Below are 19,879 nucleotides of genomic sequence, written 5' to 3' on the forward strand. Positions count from 1 at the left end.
GTGGCTGTTTTGGTACTTTACATTTGAGAATTTAAATAAGATAATTTAATTTGACTCTTTTTGTATTTCTCCTTTTATAGGAAATTAAACGAGAGACAGAATCTAAGGATGACAATTTGCCCATCAAACGGGAAAGGCATGGGAATGTAGCAAGTCTTGTACAACGGATAAGCACCTATGGACTTCCAGTTGGAGGAATTCAGCCACATCCACAAACCAAAAACCTTAAGAAAAGTATGTAAATAATTTTTCTGCTTAATTATATTAGAGTAGAAGAATATTTTATATATATTAAGAAAAGTTTTGTTTGGCTTTCTTTAGGAGACTGCAGTACCTTACTACTTATTCTCATGTTACTAGTTATTGGCCTATAAAATCTTCATTTTTCATTGAATGCAGTCAATATCATAGTGATAATCCAACATAAGCTGGCAACCATCTGTAGGAATTAAACATTAAAACATGAGACTTGCTTAGTAATTGTACAGTCTGTTCTGAATGATTAATATTTTACCTTAACTGTGTATTAACGATACTTTTTAATGGTATGTTGAAGTGCCTGCTGCAAGCATTTTAATAGTTCTTTTTTTTTTTTTTTAATGGTTATAGATTTAAACATAAACATTCAACCTCCAAGGTAACTGGCTCATCAGAGTGCTCTATAACAAGCTGATACTCTGTAAATTTGTTAGGAGAATGACTTGGCAGAGAGGGAGAGCATCACATTTGAGGTCCAGTACATGTTTGAGTCCGTCTTGAGTTTTATTTTGTTGCTTGTGAGAAAGTGGTTAAAAACCAAAAAAAAAAAAAGTAAATAGATACTTTGCATAGAGCTTATAGTCTTGGGAAACACTATTTAAAAAGTATTTAAAACTGAGCTGGTCCTGGTAGCCAAGTAAGAGAACCATGATCATACATGGCTAATAATAGTTTATTTACTGGTCCCGGGCAGCTTGAAAAACGTGCTGGTTACAGGCATGTGTGTGCTTGTGCCTAGAATTCTGACAGGGTGAAAAAATGAAGAGATTATGGCATGACCATGCCCCATGGAGGGGTTATTCCTCCCCCATGTGTGCATGTGCCCCTGGCAATTATTTTAAAAATACATAAAACATGGGGGAACCACCAGTTAGCATAATGGCTATGTCACTGGACTCCCACGTAGTCGACTGCGGTTCTCGTCCCAGACCTAGTGGCTTAAAACTCACGCTGGGCGCGTGTGCGTGCGGATGGTGGCTTGATAAAATTGTGGTGCATGTGTACACACAGGTTCCCAAAATCCCAAGAGGAGAATGGAGAAGAAGGGATTGCAGAGTGCTTTCTCTTTCTTTTTCTCTCTCTCATCTGGCAAGGGCAGAGTACCCTTGTAAGCAAAGCAAAAGAAAACAAAAAAGGGGGAAGAAAAATAAGGAAAAGATTGCCCACCCACAACTGAGAATTATTATTTATCTTACTGTTTATCTGTATAGCTCAGAGTTTCTTTGTGTGTTAGAGAAGGGGTGTGGGGGAGTTTCAGCCTCTCTTTCTGTTACCTCAATTTTCAGTTCTGATAAGACTCAAACTCATAAAGAGTCACTGTTTTGTCTTCTGTTCTTTAGATAAGTTTGGTCAGAGTGAAAGGTTGAAAACTTGATATTATGACTTACATATTAATCACTGTGGCTGTTTTGGTACTTTACATTTGAGAATTTAAATAAGATAATTTAATTTGACTCTTTTTGTATTTCTCCTTTTATAGGAAATTAAACGAGAGACAGAATCTAAGGATGACAATTTGCCCATCAAACGGGAAAGGCATGGGAATGTAGCAAGTCTTGTACAACGGATAAGCACCTATGGACTTCCAGTTGGAGGAATTCAGCCACATCCACAAACCAAAAACCTTAAGAAAAGTATGTAAATAATTTTTCTGCTTAATTATATTAGAGTAGAAGAATATTTTATATATATTAAGAAAAGTTTTGTTTGGCTTTCTTTAGGAGACTGCAGTACCTTACTACTTATTCTCATGTTACTAGTTATTGGCCTATAAAATCTTCATTTTTCATTGAATGCAGTCAATATCATAGTGATAATCCAACATAAGCTGGCAACCATCTGTAGGAATTAAACATTAAAACATGAGACTTGCTTAGTAATTGTACAGTCTGTTCTGAATGATTAATATTTTACCTTAACTGTGTATTAACGATACTTTTTAATGGTATGTTGAAGTGCCTGCTGCAAGCATTTTAATAGTTCTTTTTTTTTTTTTTTTAATGGTTATAGATTTAAACATAAACATTCAACCTCCAAGGTAACTGGCTCATCAGAGTGCTCTATAACAAGCTGATACTCTGTAAATTTGTTAGGAGAATGACTTGGCAGAGAGGGAGAGCATCACATTTGAGGTCCAGTACATGTTTGAGTCCGTCTTGAGTTTTATTTTGTTGCTTGTGAGAAAGTGGTTAAAAACCAAAAAAAAAAAAAGTAAATAGATACTTTGCATAGAGCTTATAGTCTTGGGAAACACTATTTAAAAAGTATTTAAAACTGAGCTGGTCCTGGTAGCCAAGTAAGAGAACCATGATCATACATGGCTAATAATAGTTTATTTACTGGTCCCGGGCAGCTTGAAAAACGTGCTGGTTACAGGCATGTGTGTGCTTGTGCCTAGAATTCTGACAGGGTGAAAAAATGAAGAGATTATGGCATGACCATGCCCCATGGAGGGGTTATTCCTCCCCCATGTGTGCATGTGCCCCTGGCAATTATTTTAAAAATACATAAAACATGGGGGAACCACCAGTTAGCATAATGGCTATGTCACTGGACTCCCACGTAGTCGACTGCGGTTCTCGTCCCAGACCTAGTGGCTTAAAACTCACGCTGGGCGCGTGTGCGTGCGTGCCCAAGATCCCTAGAGGAGAATGGAGGAGAAGGGATTGTGGCATGACCATCCCCTCTGGGGGGTGAGTTCTCGCTTTCTGTCTCTCTGTCTCTGTCTGTCTGGTGAGCGCACGCGTCCTATAGCGAAAACCTCTCAAAAAAAAAAAACCAAAAAAAGCATAAAGCATGGGACCTGCATTTGGCATAATGGCTATGTCGCTGGGACTCCCATGTAGTTGACTGCAGTTCAAGTCTTGGACCCGATGGCTTAAACTCATGCCGGGCACACGTGCGTGTGTGCCCAAGATCCCGAGAGGAAAATGGAGGAGAAGGGAATGTGGCGTGTCCATCCCTGGAGGGGGGTGAGTACTCGCTTTCTGTCTCTCTGCCTCTCTCTTTCTTTCTGGTGAGCGCATGCATCCTGTAGCAAAAAAAACAAAACAAAACAAAACAAAAAACAAAAAAAAAAACAACCCAAAAAATACATCATGACCTTTCTGATGGCCCAGTATGTTGGACAGAATCATGCACAGTGAGAAGAAAAAGTGAAGGTGTGAAGGTCTTGGTTAAAATATAACTAGACTGCTCAAAGCTAGTTGATGTACCTGGGATGGGAATTTATTAATGCTCTATTCATGTTAAGCCTAATTTTAGAAGACATTTATACTGAGGAAAAGGGAGCAAAACACAGTTTAGTTTTGCTTTAGAGTACATGTGTTCCCTGGAGAGGGAGAAAGAAAAAGTTAGTGAAAAATTACCTCCTGAAGGGATGGTATTTCCTTTATTCTCTCAGGATTTTAGAGATGAACACAAATACACTCACCATGTTTTTCAAGCTGCTGGGTGCAGGACTTGAACCATGAAGTCTGCCATGTGGTGACCAGTGAGTGGCCTTAACCACCATGCCACTGGTTGACCCACAAATTAGGTTTTTTTTCTTTTAAAGTTTTTGGTACAGGTCACATGCGCTCACCAGAGACACAGAGATAGGGAAAGTGAGAAATCTCACTATCCCCCTGGGTCAGCGGCCACCCCACAATCCCTTCTTCCCTACTTATTCACCTTTCAAATTTTAGAGAATGCATGTCCATAGGCCCAGAGTGATTTTCAATATGCCAGGTCCAAGATTTTAACTACAAAGTCAGCCATGTGGGAGCCAGCATCTTAACCTCCATGCCACTTACTGGTTCCCAAATCACAGTTTTTTTAAGTCTAAAATTATCAGCCAAAATAGAAAGGTTTTATTTTATTAAGAGTACCCCTAACAAAATAGACTTTTCTCCTGCATAACGTAGATCATCTTTCCATTGTCTGTAAAAGTGCTAGTTTCAAAAACACATTATGAACACATTTTCTCAAGGTCAGTGCAACAACTTGCAGAGGTCTTTAAAGACTCTATGAGATGAGAAGTTTTCTTTGTAGATGTGAAAAACTATGTGGAAGTTACTTGTGATAAGCAGAGATGATTTTTGGAACAGAGATCGAATGGCCTGCAAATCATAAAACATTTAGTATTTGGTACTTCATAAGAAAAAAAGATGGGGCCATCTGGTTAGTATCGTGGTTAAGGCAGCTGAATCCCACATGGCTAGCTGTGTGGTTGAGTCCCAGATGGTGGCTTGATAAAATTGTGGTGCATGTGTACACACAGGTTCCCAAAATCCCAAGAGGAGAATGGAGAAGAAGGGATTGCAGAGTGCTTTCTCTTTCTTTTTCTCTCTCTCATCTGGCAAGGGCAGAGTACCCTTGTAAGCAAAGCAAAAGAAAACAAAAAAGGGGGAAGAAAAATAAGGAAAAGATTGCCCACCCACAACTGAGAATTATTATTTATCTTACTGTTTATCTGTATAGCTCAGAGTTTCTTTGTGTGTTAGAGAAGGGGTGTGGGGGAGTTTCAGCCTCTCTTTCTGTTACCTCAATTTTCAGTTCTGATAAGACTCAAACTCATAAAGAGTCACTGTTTTGTCTTCTGTTCTTTAGATAAGTTTGGTCAGAGTGAAAGGTTGAAAACTTGATATTATGACTTACATATTAATCACTGTGGCTGTTTTGGTACTTTACATTTGAGAATTTAAATAAGATAATTTAATTTGACTCTTTTTGTATTTCTCCTTTTATAGGAAATTAAACGAGAGACAGAATCTAAGGATGACAATTTGCCCATCAAACGGGAAAGGCATGGGAATGTAGCAAGTCTTGTACAACGGATAAGCACCTATGGACTTCCAGTTGGAGGAATTCAGCCACATCCACAAACCAAAAACCTTAAGAAAAGTATGTAAATAATTTTTCTGCTTAATTATATTAGAGTAGAAGAATATTTTATATATATTAAGAAAAGTTTTGTTTGGCTTTCTTTAGGAGACTGCAGTACCTTACTACTTATTCTCATGTTACTAGTTATTGGCCTATAAAATCTTCATTTTTCATTGAATGCAGTCAATATCATAGTGATAATCCAACATAAGCTGGCAACCATCTGTAGGAATTAAACATTAAAACATGAGACTTGCTTAGTAATTGTACAGTCTGTTCTGAATGATTAATATTTTACCTTAACTGTGTATTAACGATACTTTTTAATGGTATGTTGAAGTGCCTGCTGCAAGCATTTTAATAGTTCTTTTTTTTTTTTTTTTAATGGTTATAGATTTAAACATAAACATTCAACCTCCAAGGTAACTGGCTCATCAGAGTGCTCTATAACAAGCTGATACTCTGTAAATTTGTTAGGAGAATGACTTGGCAGAGAGGGAGAGCATCACATTTGAGGTCCAGTACATGTTTGAGTCCGTCTTGAGTTTTATTTTGTTGCTTGTGAGAAAGTGGTTAAAAACCAAAAAAAAAAAAAGTAAATAGATACTTTGCATAGAGCTTATAGTCTTGGGAAACACTATTTAAAAAGTATTTAAAACTGAGCTGGTCCTGGTAGCCAAGTAAGAGAACCATGATCATACATGGCTAATAATAGTTTATTTACTGGTCCCGGGCAGCTTGAAAAACGTGCTGGTTACAGGCATGTGTGTGCTTGTGCCTAGAATTCTGACAGGGTGAAAAAATGAAGAGATTATGGCATGACCATGCCCCATGGAGGGGTTATTCCTCCCCCATGTGTGCATGTGCCCCTGGCAATTATTTTAAAAATACATAAAACATGGGGGAACCACCAGTTAGCATAATGGCTATGTCACTGGACTCCCACGTAGTCGACTGCGGTTCTCGTCCCAGACCTAGTGGCTTAAAACTCACGCTGGGCGCGTGTGCGTGCGTGCCCAAGATCCCTAGAGGAGAATGGAGGAGAAGGGATTGTGGCATGACCATCCCCTCTGGGGGGTGAGTTCTCGCTTTCTGTCTCTCTGTCTCTGTCTGTCTGGTGAGCGCACGCGTCCTATAGCGAAAACCTCTCAAAAAAAAAAAACCAAAAAAAGCATAAAGCATGGGACCTGCATTTGGCATAATGGCTATGTCGCTGGGACTCCCATGTAGTTGACTGCAGTTCAAGTCTTGGACCCGATGGCTTAAACTCATGCCGGGCACACGTGCGTGTGTGCCCAAGATCCCGAGAGGAAAATGGAGGAGAAGGGAATGTGGCGTGTCCATCCCTGGAGGGGGGTGAGTACTCGCTTTCTGTCTCTCTGCCTCTCTCTTTCTTTCTGGTGAGCGCATGCATCCTGTAGCAAAAAAAACAAAACAAAACAAAACAAAAAACAAAAAAAAAAACAACCCAAAAAATACATCATGACCTTTCTGATGGCCCAGTATGTTGGACAGAATCATGCACAGTGAGAAGAAAAAGTGAAGGTGTGAAGGTCTTGGTTAAAATATAACTAGACTGCTCAAAGCTAGTTGATGTACCTGGGATGGGAATTTATTAATGCTCTATTCATGTTAAGCCTAATTTTAGAAGACATTTATACTGAGGAAAAGGGAGCAAAACACAGTTTAGTTTTGCTTTAGAGTACATGTGTTCCCTGGAGAGGGAGAAAGAAAAAGTTAGTGAAAAATTACCTCCTGAAGGGATGGTATTTCCTTTATTCTCTCAGGATTTTAGAGATGAACACAAATACACTCACCATGTTTTTCAAGCTGCTGGGTGCAGGACTTGAACCATGAAGTCTGCCATGTGGTGACCAGTGAGTGGCCTTAACCACCATGCCACTGGTTGACCCACAAATTAGGTTTTTTTTCTTTTAAAGTTTTTGGTACAGGTCACATGCGCTCACCAGAGACACAGAGATAGGGAAAGTGAGAAATCTCACTATCCCCCTGGGTCAGCGGCCACCCCACAATCCCTTCTTCCCTACTTATTCACCTTTCAAATTTTAGAGAATGCATGTCCATAGGCCCAGAGTGATTTTCAATATGCCAGGTCCAAGATTTTAACTACAAAGTCAGCCATGTGGGAGCCAGCATCTTAACCTCCATGCCACTTACTGGTTCCCAAATCACAGTTTTTTTAAGTCTAAAATTATCAGCCAAAATAGAAAGGTTTTATTTTATTAAGAGTACCCTTAACAAAATAGACTTTTCTCCTGCATAACGTAGATCATCTTTCCATTGTCTGTAAAAGTGCTAGTTTCAAAAACACATTATGAACACATTTTCTCAAGGTCAGTGCAACAACTTGCAGAGGTCTTTAAAGACTCTATGAGATGAGAAGTTTTCTTTGTAGATGTGAAAAACTATGTGGAAGTTACTTGTGATAAGAAAATACTAATTATAGTTAGTTTTTAAAAAACAATTTGCTATAAGGGCACATGCTATACACTTTATTTTTATTTTTTATTTTTTTGAAGAGGTTTTTTTCGCTATAGGACGCGTGCGCTCGCCAGACAGACAGAGACATAGAGACAGAAAGTGAGAAATCACCCCCCAGGGGGGATGGTCATGCCGCAGTCCCTTCTCCTCCATTCTCCTCTGGGATCTTGGGCACGCATGCACACGCACACACACCCCGCGTGAGTTTTAAGCCACCAGGTCTGGGACGCGAACTGTGGTCGGCTACGTGGGAGTCCAGTGACATAGCCATTACTCTAACTGCTGGTTCCCTGCTATACACTTTAAATTACTACTTGAAAATATATCTTGAGGTTGGAGGACCTTTTTGGGAAGTGATTTGTCCCTAATAGGACTATTTTCTTCTCAATGGGCTGGAGAAATTGGCTTTCAGACCCCTTTTGCCCTACTGTCTTCAATTATATAAAGACAAATTATAAGGACCCTCACCAAACACGGAATCTGCCAGGACCTTGATTAGCCTTTCCAACTTCTAGAAGTATGGGGAAATAAGTTTTTGTTATTTGTTAGGTTACACAGGCTCAGGTTTTTGTTGCAGCAGCTCAGACAGACTGCGGAAAGAGCAGTTAACAAATTCAGTATCTCTTTAGCCTGCAGAGTAGAGTTGAGGGGTATACACACAGAAAAGTAAGTCACTGTGAAAGAATGAAAGTAGAAAGTATTAATTATGAAGAATAAGTAGGTTTCAGAAAGTGATAGGAGCAAGTACAGAGTTATACAGAAGCACAGAGGAAGAGCACCTAATTGAGAAACCTATTTGGAAGTGTCTTCTGAGACTTGAAGATGGGTTGAAGGCAGGCACCAGTGGGCTTTGTTGGTGAAAATAAAGTGTCTTCGACAAAAGAAACAGTACATTTAAGTCTCAGAAGACCAAGATTAGAGGATCACATGGGAATCTTGTTATAATGCAGATTTTGATTCAGTCTGCTAGGGCTGCCATAAGAAAATATGATAAACTTGGTGAATTTGACATAAATTTTCTCGTGGTTTTGAAGGTCCAGAAGTCCAAGATCATATGTCATGTTTGTTTTCTAGCTGTGCCTCTTTTTGTGATTTGTAGCAGGCTGCATTGTTGCTGTTTTTTCACATATCTCCCTGGCAGGAGTGCAGTGGGTGTGGAAGAAGGGCAGATGTGGGCTTCACTCTTACAGCATCATTTAACTTTAGCTGTCTCCTGAAAGATCCTATGGCCAGTTACATTTGGAGGTTAGGGCTTTGATATATGTGTGAATTCCAGTGGAGACACAATTTACTTTCACCTATTTGAGAATTTGATTTTTTTAAAATTAGTTTTTTTTATAGGACATATATACTTACTAGAGAAAAGAGGGCTGGAAAGAGAAAAATCACCTCTCAGGGAGGATGGCCATATCGCAGTCCCTTCTGCTTCATTCCCTTCTTGGGATTTTTGGCATGCATGTACATCACACCCTATGTGTTTTCAAGTCTCCATGTCCAGGACTTGAACCAACCAGTCAGCCATGTGGGATTCAGTGCCCTAGGATTCAGTGCCCTAACCTTCACACCACCAGCTGGTCCTGAGAGTTGGATTTTTATCTGTTAGAAAATAAGAGATACTAAATAAAACAAAATACGTTTTTGGTTTTGGTTTGTACATTTTGCTTCTTTTTAACAACAGACACTTGAAAAAGAAAAAATTGTTAGAGGACAAGTGCACACACCAGAGAGAAAAGACGAGTATCCTCCAACGGAGTGCAGTCATTTTTCCTCCATGTCTCTATCCCATCAGGATTTGGGGCATGCGTGCGCCTGTGCCCAGCATGTTTTTCAAGTCATTGGAACTAGGACTTGAACTGCCTTCATCCATGTGGAATCTGGCCCCCAGGCACAGCACTTAATCCCTGGCCTATGGGCCCAACCCACAAAAGACACTTTAGAAAGTAGTACATTTTAAATATTCCTAGACTTTGATTAGGAAATAATCTGAAAATGACTGTCCTGGAGATGTTGTCTGTAATTACCAAAACCAACTTTTGTTTTCTGATTTTCTAGTCTTAAAATTGGCAATGGATATTTTGAATAATTGGTGGGATCAGATGTATACACATAGATAATAATGCTGGAAGGCCTTATACTTTATTTGTATTTGAATTTATCTGAGGATGCATACACTGTAGTGTAAGGGCAGGCCTAAAATCCAACCTAAACTGATTGTGGTTTGCTGCTCAGAATGTGTTGTCTTCATGTATAAGTCTCATGAATGTAAACATGCTGTGTAAATAAAGATGCTATTTTTAAAACTTATCTTTCTTAATCTAATTTTCTTATGTTGTTTCTTCCTTTAGAGACTAAGAAGCGGCAGTGTAGAGTTCTTTTTGAATACATTCCACAAAATGAAGATGAACTGGAGCTGAAAGTGGGAGATGTTATTGATATTAATGAAGAGGTAAGGAAGACACATATATTAGAGATAAAGCAGCTTAAATCACTGCTCTGGGTTTTAGAAAAATGCTTTGTGAGGATATTAATATTTTTATGAAAATTTTTGTGTTAGTCTCTTTGTGAAATCTTAAGGTGCAAACCTTCCTTAGTCGTCCTTGCTGCATACCTAATACTTGTGTATTGTATTTGTATATATTGCCTTTAGGAACAGAAACAAACTTTGCTAAAAATTAATGTAATATTAAAATATTAACCAAAAATGTTTTCCCACATTTTAATATCTTAGAGTGAGATTTTAAAATATTTAAAAAATAACCTTTCACATCTCTGCATTTATCATTGAAGGAATGTTAAATTCCCATTTGGCAGCTAAAGATCTATTTTCTTTCTTTGTTTCCATTGTTAGAGTGTGCATATGGTTACCAGAGAAGGCATCTCCTCCCCGCAAATAAGCACGGTCACATTGTAGTTCTTTTTTGCCTATTTCTGAACCCCATTAAGTTTGGGACCCACACATGGCACCTGGCGTGTTTTTTAAGCCCCTGGGGCTAGGATTCAAACTGTGGTCAGCCACGTAGGATTTCACTTCCTGTGTACAATACTTAACTACTGCACTATGGAGCTAGCCCACCCATTTCCAAAATATAAGTTTCAATGTCAGATATTATAGCAGGGAATGATTTTGTATCTGTAATATCTTGTAATATCATTTATCACTAATGCTTATGTTTTTGTAAACTTCCATTGCATTTATACAAAAGGCATTTTAATTTCCATTTGGTGGGCAATAATAGTTAACATTTATTGAGCCTTTATTATGTTTGAAGCACTGTGCTGAGTGTTTCACATTTACTATTTCCATTATACTTCTCAATAGCCTAATCAGATAGGAACTTTTAGTTTCATATTACATATGGAGAGATTGAATCACAGAAGCTAAGGGAGTATCCTAGTTACCTTTTTCTACATATCAAACCATCCCAAATTTAGTGACAAAGAGCAACTGTTTTAATATGGCAGTGGGTTTTGTGTGTCAAGAATTTAGATAGAGCACATCAGGGATGACTAGTCTATATTCCATCTTAGGGGTTTAATCAAAGATTCAAATCTGGCAGCTGTTGGAATCACTGGAAGACTTTTTCACTCATATGTTGGTGCCTAGAAGCTTTGAAGACTAAAACTGCCAGTTGGAGAGCCATTGTGTAACCTCTCTGTTTGGCTTGGGTTTCATGTAACGTACGAGATAGGGCTTGATATTGCTGCTAATTCAGTTTTGATACTGAATAGTTTATTCTGTAAAAAACTGTTCTATCCATTAAAACTCCTTAGTATTCTTGGCAAATATTACACATTTTAAATAATAATAAATCTCTTAGTAAGTTGCTTTATGGAAATTGAGTAACCTAACTATTAGTGAATATAAATATATATTTATATATTTTTAATTTTTGAGAGGTTTTTGCTATAGGGCACGTGCGCTCACCAGAAAGACAGAGACAGAAAACGAAAAATCACCTCCCCCAGGGGGTATGGCCACGCCGCAATCCCTTCTCCTCCATTCTCCTCTCGGGATCTTGGGTACGCACACACACGTGCCTGACGTGAGTTTAAGTCACCGGGTGCGGGACTCGAACCATGGTCGACTACATGGGAGTCCAGTGACATAGCCTTTACGCTAAGTGCTGATCCCTATAAATATTTTTTCTAAAGAGTTTGAATTCATGAAGATGTTTCTCTGTTTTTTTTTTGAGAGGTTTTTGCTATAGGGCACATGCGCTCGCCAGACAGAGAGACAGAAAGCAAGAAATCACCTCCCAGGTGGGATGGTCACGCCGCAATCTCTTCTCCTCCATTCTCCTCTTGGGATCTTGGGCATGCATGCACACACGCCCGGCATGAGTTAAGCCACCGGGTCCGGGACTCGAACCACGGTCGACTACTTGGTAGTCCAGCGACATAGCCATTACTCTAACTGCTGGTCCCAAGATGTTTCTCTTTGGAGGGAGGTGGGTAATAGAGTCTGAGATCCTGTTTTTAAAAGTAATTAATTTTGGAACTAGCAGGTGGCATAATGGTTAAATTGCTGGACTTCCACACAGGGACCGCAGTGTGAGTCCCTGACCCGTCAGCTTAAAACTCTTCCCATGTGCGTGCACAAGCATGCCCAAAATTCCAAGAGAAGAATGAAAGAGAAGGGACTGTGGCATGACCATTCCGCCTTGGGGGTGATTTCTTGTGTTGTGTCTCTATCTCTCTTTGTCTCTCCAGTGAGCACACACACACTATTGTAAAAATCTCTCAAGAAAGTTATTAATTCTTAAATCTGGTTAAGAATCATTGTTTAAATAAACAGTTTAGTAAGTTTCTGTGACATTTATGAAGTTACAGTCTTGTAGTCATCCAAGTTTTTTCAAATCAAAAATTTTCAAATACATATTCATAATATATCATAATTACAGACCAGCTCTCAGTAGTGTTTGAAAGAGTAACACTCTAGTTGTATGAGCTCCCTAGAAAGAGACAGTAAGAGGGCAAATGAGAAATCAGTCCTGAGGGTGGGGAATTCTACAGTCCTTTTTCCTCCATTCTCCTTTTGTGATTTTTGGGTATGTATCTGGAATAATTTTCAAGCCACCGAGTCCAGGACTCCTTCAGCCATTGAGCATGTGGGAGTCCAGCACTTTAACTACCATACCATCTGCTGGTCCCAGCTATGTACTTCTTGATGTTAATATACTATATCATGGTTTTCATACTATGATGAAAAGTACTTATAGTCATATATCATTTTGTGAATGATATGTTTTGAGAAATATCATTGTATGTAACACAAACATATTGGATTGTCGGAAAAATCATGATTTTTTTTTTTTTAATGCAAAAATGCTTCTTGACTTTTCTGACAATGCACTAGATGGTATAATCTGCTATGTATCTGGACTATATCCTGTTGCTCCTAGGTCATAAATTTGTACAGTGTACTACTGTACTGAATACTGTAGACAATTAACACAGTGGTAATTCTTTGTGTACCTAAACATGTATAAACAGAAAAGATACTTGAAAATACACTATAAAAGACAAAAAGTGGTTCACCTGTATAGGATAGTTGCCATAAAGGGAGCTCAGAAGACTGACATTGCTCTTAGTAACTCAGCAAGTGAGTGGTGAATGAAGCATATAGTATATAATTATACACTACTATAGGTTTTATAAACCTTGTATACTTGGGCTACCTTGAGTTTGTAAAAATATTTTTTGTTGCAGTGATAAATTAATCTTAGCTTATTGTAACTTCATATTTCTTCATTTAAAATTTTATTTACTTCTCCATTGAAGAAAGAGCTAGGCACCCCCAACTGGTTCCTCACACTGTGTTCCTCCCCCAGTCTCAACTGGCCTGGGTCACAGGCACATGTGTGTATGTCTGGCATACTCCAGGAGATCTGGAGTTGTGAACCCAGCACCATTCCCATGTTGACTCTGCTGTGCTACCACTGTGCTATTACTTGGCCCCACTACAACTTCTTTACTTTATTAGCTTTAAAAATTGTTCTATATTTTTGTACACTTTTCTAAAACTAAAATTAGCTTAAAACATAACCATATTGTTGAGCTGTACAAGATTAACTTAGGGCCTTACCCACTGAGAGACTTAGGCCTAGTCTAGGGAGGTTTGTCCTAAGTGCACCCTTTGCCCCAGGGTATAGCTTATAATTTGTAGCACTCAGTTGCCCAACACTCTAGCAGTCTGGGCTCGGCCCATCCATTGGGAGACTTGGGCCTGGTCTTAGAAGGCCTCCTCTTGTGAGTGTACCCTTTGTCCTCGGGAGTAACTTGTAATTGTGGCACTCTACTGCGTAGCACTCTACTTCATGGCACTCTAGTGACCAGGGTTAGGCCCACCCACTGGGAGTCATGGACCTGGTCTCAGCATGCCTCCTCTCATGATTGCACTCTTTGCCCCTAGGAGTAGCTTTGGAACTTGTAGCATACTGCCCTGTGCACGGCAGTGACTTGGCAGTCTTCACTATGTTATTATATCTTCTTACCTTGTCTCACCTCATTAAGAACTGAAAGTTTGGTAGAGGAGACAAATGCCTGACGTTACTTTTTATTGCTCTGATCTGGGAGACACTGTCCCCCAGTAGGAACACACCTAGGAACTAAGGGTAAAATTTTCTTTTCCAGCAGTACAGAATCTACTTCAATAAATAGGGAAATGTGAATACAGCATCTGATGACCAAAAGCCAACACAGATCTCAAAGAAACATGAGAAAATAAGGGGTGACTCTCCCACAAGTGGGTGCAGTATCCCCTTACCAATGATGGACAGCACAAAGGAATACTTAGAAATTTCAGAAAAGGAATCCCAAGCATTCGTAATGAAAAAACTTAATGAGATGCAAGAAAAAAACAATTAGTTCCAGGAAATGAGAAAATCATTTCAGGATATGAAAAAGAATTCTGTGAAGAGATCGATACCCTAAAAAGGGTCAAACAGAACTCTGGAAATGAAGAATACAATATAAGAAATTAAAATCTCCCTAGAAAGCATTGACCATGCAGATGGACCATACAGAAGAAAGAATTTCTCACCTTGGAGAAAAAGTCTCCAGCATAAACCATTCCATCGTAAAGATGCAAAAACAACCAAAAGAAAAAATGAGAACAACATACTTAATTAATTTTAAAACTTGTTTTAAAATTTTGTATTCTTTTTTAAAACTAAAATTAGCTTAAAATACAACTACATTGTTGGAGTTTAGTTCTCTTTCCCCCTATACAAGATGGCAGATGAAAAAACTGCTAAGCAGGATACTAAGGAGAAGAAACCTGAAGCCAAGAATGCTGATGCCAGTGGCAAGGTTAAAAAGGGTGACACCAAGGCTAAAAAGCCCAAGGAGGGGAAGCCCCATTGCAGCTGAAACCCATTCTAGTCTGGGGCATTGGCAGATACTCCCGGTCTGCCATGTATTCCAGGAAGGCCATGTACAAGAGAAAATATTCGGCCACTAAATCCAGGATCGAAAAGAAAAAGGAGAAGTTCTTGTGACTGTCACAAAACTAGTTGGTGGAGACAAGAATGGTGGTACCTGGGTGGTTAAACTGCAAAATGCCTAGGTATTATCCTACTGAAGATGTGCCTCGAAAGCTGTTCAGGCACGGCATAAAACCTTCAGTCAGCATGTGAGAAAGCTGAGAGCTAGTATCACTCCTGGGACCATTCTGATCATCCTCACTGGACTCCACAGAGGCAGCTGAGCAGTGGCTTGCAACTTGTAACTGGGACCACTGGTTCTCAGTTGAGTTCTGCTGTGTAGAACACAGAAATTTGTCATTGACACCCTTACGAAGATTGATATGAGTAAAGTAAAAATCCCAAAACACCTTACTGATGTTTACTGAAAGAAAAAGAAACTGTGGAAGCCCAGACACCAGGAAGGTGAGATCTTTGACACAGAGAAGGAGAAATACTAGATTTCAGAGCAGCACAAGATTGATCAGAAAGCTGTGGACTTGGAAATTTTACCAAAAATCAGAGCTGTTCCTCAGCTCCAGGGCTACCTGCGATCCGCGTTTGCCCTTACAAAGAGAGTTTATCCTCACAAATTGGTGTTCTAAATTTTTTGCCAAAAACCTAATTAAATAACTGATCATAAAAAAAAAAACCAAAAAAAAACCAACAAAAAAAACCCCCAAAAAACACAACTACCTTGCTGAACTGTACAAGACTTACTTAGGGCCCTACCCACTGAAATTCTAGACACCATGAAACACCTAAATATCCATAGAATGGATATTCCAGAAGGTGAAGACGCTGCTAAAGGTGTAGAAAACCTTACATCAAGACCAGCAGTTGGTGTAATGGCTATGTTACTGGACTTTCATGTAGTTGACAGTGGTTTGAGTCCTGGACCCGGTGGCTTAAACTCATGTCGGGCATGCGTGCATGCATGCCCAAGATCCTGAGAGGAGAATGGAGGAGAAGGGATTGTTGCGTGGCCATCCTCCCTGGGAGGCGATTTTTTGCTTTCTGTCTCTCTGTGTCTCTCTGTTTTTGTGGTGAGCACACATGCCCTATAACAAAAACCAAACCCCCCCAAACAAAACAAAACATTGGCTATACAAGAAACTCTGAAAATTATGGAAACTAAACAACCTACTCTTGAATGACTTTACAACTGTAGAAGAAATTAAGACTGAAATCAAAAGGTTCATAGAAACCAATGATAAAAACAAGTGTTTATCACTTATGGGATATAGCCAAAGCAGTCCTAAGAGGGATGTTCATAGCAGTTAGTGCCGACAAGGAAAAAAAGCAGAAAGGTGGCAAATAAACAACCTAATGGCACAACTCAGGGAACTGGAAAAACAACAACAAAAAAGTTCCAGGAGAAAAAATAAAGGTTCGAGCAGAAATAAATGTAACAGAAAATAAAAGAATTATACAAAAAATAAATGAAACCAATAGCTGATTCTTTGAGAAGATAAATAAAATTCACACACTGTGAGCTAGGTTGATCAAGAGCAGAGAAAGGAACTAGATAAATCAGCATGGAAACAAGCATTATTACAACAGACATAACAAATACAAAATATCTTCAGAGAATACTGTGAACTATTATATGCCAATAAACAAAACCTTGATGGGATGGACACATTTCTAGACACATACAACTTAACCAAAATTGAACCAGGAAGAAATAAAACATCTGAATAGACCCATAACAAGCAATGAGATTGAATCACCAGTAGTCTCCCAACAGAGAAGAGCTCAGGTCCTGATGGCTTTACTTCTGAATTTTACAAAATCTTTTAAAGAAGGACTCACCCCCGTTCTCCTCAAGATATTTCTAAAGATCCAAAAGGAAGGAACCCTCCAAAATTAATTCCGTAAAGTTTCCATCATCCTAATTCCAAAATCAGACAAGGTTATAACAACAACAACAAGAAAACTTAAGGTCAATATCTCTGAATAAATACTGATGCAAAAGTTCTCAACAAGATACTAGCAAATCATATTCAGCAACACATTAAAAAGATTATACACCATACCAAGTAGGCTTTATTCCAGGGATGCAAGGATGGTTCAACATAAGCAAAACAACAGGTTTAATATATCACATTAACAAAAGTAAAGATAAAAACCATATGATTATATTAATTGATACAGAAAAAGCATTCAATAAAATACAGTATCTCTTCATGAGTAAGACTCTCAACAAAATAGCCATAGAAGGAACATTTCTCCACACAATAAAAGCCATCTATGAAAAACACATAGCTAACATCATACTATAATCAAACTGGAACAAGACAAGGCTGCCCACTTTCCTTTTTAACCTGATACTGGATGCTCTTGCCAATGCAGTTAGATGAGAATTAAAAAAAAAATAAATAAAAATAAAGGATATCCAAAAAAAAAGAAGTGAAATTATTCTATTTGCAGATTAAATGATGCTGTACATAGAAAATCGAAAAGAATTCACAAAAAAGTCCTGGAAGTGATAAATGAATACATAAAACGGCAAGATGTAAAATTGACATAGTATTTTTATATATCAACAATGGATAAAAAGAATTGAAAAAAATCACGTTTACAATAACCACAAAATCAATAAGGTATCTAGGAATAAATCTTACCAAAGATGTCATGCCAGGCACGTGTGCGTGCGTGCCCACCCAAGATCCCGAGAGGAGAATGGAGGAGAAGGGATTGTGGCGTGACCATACCCCTGGGGGGCGATTTCTTGCTTTCTGTCTCTAATGTCTCTGTCTGTCTGGCGAGCGTACGTGCCCTATAGCGAACATCTCTCCAAAAAAAAAAAAATTTATCAAGATGTCAAACCTACCCTAATTAATCCACAAATTCTTTGAAAGTTCTGATCAAACTACCAGTGATATTCCTCACAAAAATAGAAATAACAATCATAAAATTTGTCTAGAATCATAAAAGGTCCTGTATCACCAAGTAAGTACTGTGCAAGGGGAAAAGTAGGAGGCATCTCACTTCCTGACCTCAAAACATAATACAAAACTGTGATATTCAAAGCAGCATAGTATTGGCATAAAAAAAAGACAGATAGACCAATGGAACAGAATTGAGATCCTCCAAATAAATTCCAAAACATACAGCTAACTGATCTTTGACAAATGGCACAACACAATCCAGGGGGAAAACAAAACAAAACAAAAAAACTCTTCAGCATATAGTCCTGGGAGAACTGAGTATCCATCTGCAGAAGAATGAAATTGAAACCTTATCTCTCACCACTAACAAAAATCAACTCAAAATGGATTGAGGATCTAAACATGAAACCTCAAACTAACAATACTGGTGGAAAAGACGGGGAAAACTCTTGGAGACCTTAGATAGGCAGTGACTTCTTGAGCACAGGCATTAGTCTCCAAAATATACAAATGGGACTTTATTGGGCCGAGAAGCTTCTGCACAGCAAAATATACAATAATTAGAAGAAAACCCTCAGAGTGGGAGAATATATTTGCAAATTCAAAGCTCAGATAAGGGATGGATAACTAGAATATACAGGGAACACAAATAGTTTACCCACAAAAAATAATCCAAGATGGGCACAAAAAATAATCCCAAAGATGGGAAAATGAGCTGAACAGACAACTTTCCAAAGAAGACATGATGGGCAAAAAGCATAAGAAATCATGCTCATCATGACTTATCATAGGAAAATGCAAATCAAAACCACAATGAGATACTACTTACCTCCAGTCAGAAGGGCTACAACTAAAAATATAAATAATAGGTGCTGGCAAGGCTGTGGTTAAATGAGAACTCTCCTACATTGTTGGTGGGAATGTAAATTAGTACAACCACTGTGGAGAACATTATGGAGATTCCTTAGAAACCTATAGATATGACTACCATATGATCTAGTAATTCCACTGTTAGGAATTTACCCAAAGGATAGGGAAATCCTCAGTCGGAAAAACTCTTGCACATCCATGTTTATTGTGGCATTATTTACAGTTGCTAGGATATGGAATCAACCCAGATGTCCAAGAACAGATGAGTGGGTTGAAAAAATGTGGCAGTACTCTGTGGAATACTACTCAGTCATAAAAAACAATGAGACCCTGACATTTGTTACAAAGTGGGCGAATATGGAAGACTTAATGCCCAGCGAAGCAAGCTAACCTGAAAGAGGTTTTGTTTGCCCCCTCTCAATATATACTGAATGTCTGTGCTCTATAGCAGAAACTGAAAGATTGGAAGAGAGTGACCCTGCAGTTAGTAAGATTGACTTTGGAATGTAATCAGAAGTGAAATACTTCACAACAGGCTTACAGAGATCTACATGCACAGTTAGAATTGAATAAAGCAGCACAGTATTTTCAAAAGATAATGACAGGCAAGAATTTGTTAAACAGTGGAAGAACACAATAGAACAGATAGAGGGGGATCAAGACATAGATAACTGCCTTGGTAAAGTAGTTGGTTCTTTATTGTGTTTGTTTCTTGTATTTAGCATGCTATTTCAAATGTAGATTACATTGTTTGAGAGGGGAAAAAAAACCAAAACTAAGACACAAGCACATCCATTAGCCTTGCCACAAGCACATCCATTAGCCTTGATCTACACAGGGTCAGGATCATCAGTATCACTGTTTTCCATCTCTGCATCCTGTCTCACTGAAAGGCCTGTCATGACCAAAGCAATAATACGTGATTAAGTGACATATAAGAGAACATAATCAGGAGCCTTGGTAAGTGTGAGATATTTGAGGTTGTTGCTCACAATAACATGGACTCCCGTTCATAGTAAACTTTTC

General features: G+C 38.6%; 1 protein-coding gene across 1 annotated transcript in view; it reads left to right on the plus strand.

Annotated features, from left to right (window-relative positions):
- The window catches only part of CD2AP (CD2 associated protein), a 179,328-nt gene that overhangs the window by 103,337 nt on the left and 56,112 nt on the right, over positions 1 to 19,879 (plus strand). Inside the window, exons 16-19 of the mRNA XM_014588009.2 lie at positions 81 to 188; positions 1,739 to 1,846; positions 4,989 to 5,142; positions 9,972 to 10,072. Coding sequence (XP_014443495.1) covers positions 81 to 188; positions 1,739 to 1,846; positions 4,989 to 5,142; positions 9,972 to 10,072 — 471 coding nt within the window. The remainder of the gene's footprint in view (positions 1 to 80; positions 189 to 1,738; positions 1,847 to 4,988; positions 5,143 to 9,971; positions 10,073 to 19,879) is intronic.

This window comes from Tupaia chinensis, unplaced genomic scaffold, assembly GCF_000334495.1.
Source record: "Tupaia chinensis unplaced genomic scaffold, TupChi_1.0 Scaffold000252_1, whole genome shotgun sequence".
Taxonomy (NCBI): Eukaryota; Metazoa; Chordata; class Mammalia; order Scandentia; family Tupaiidae; genus Tupaia; species Tupaia belangeri.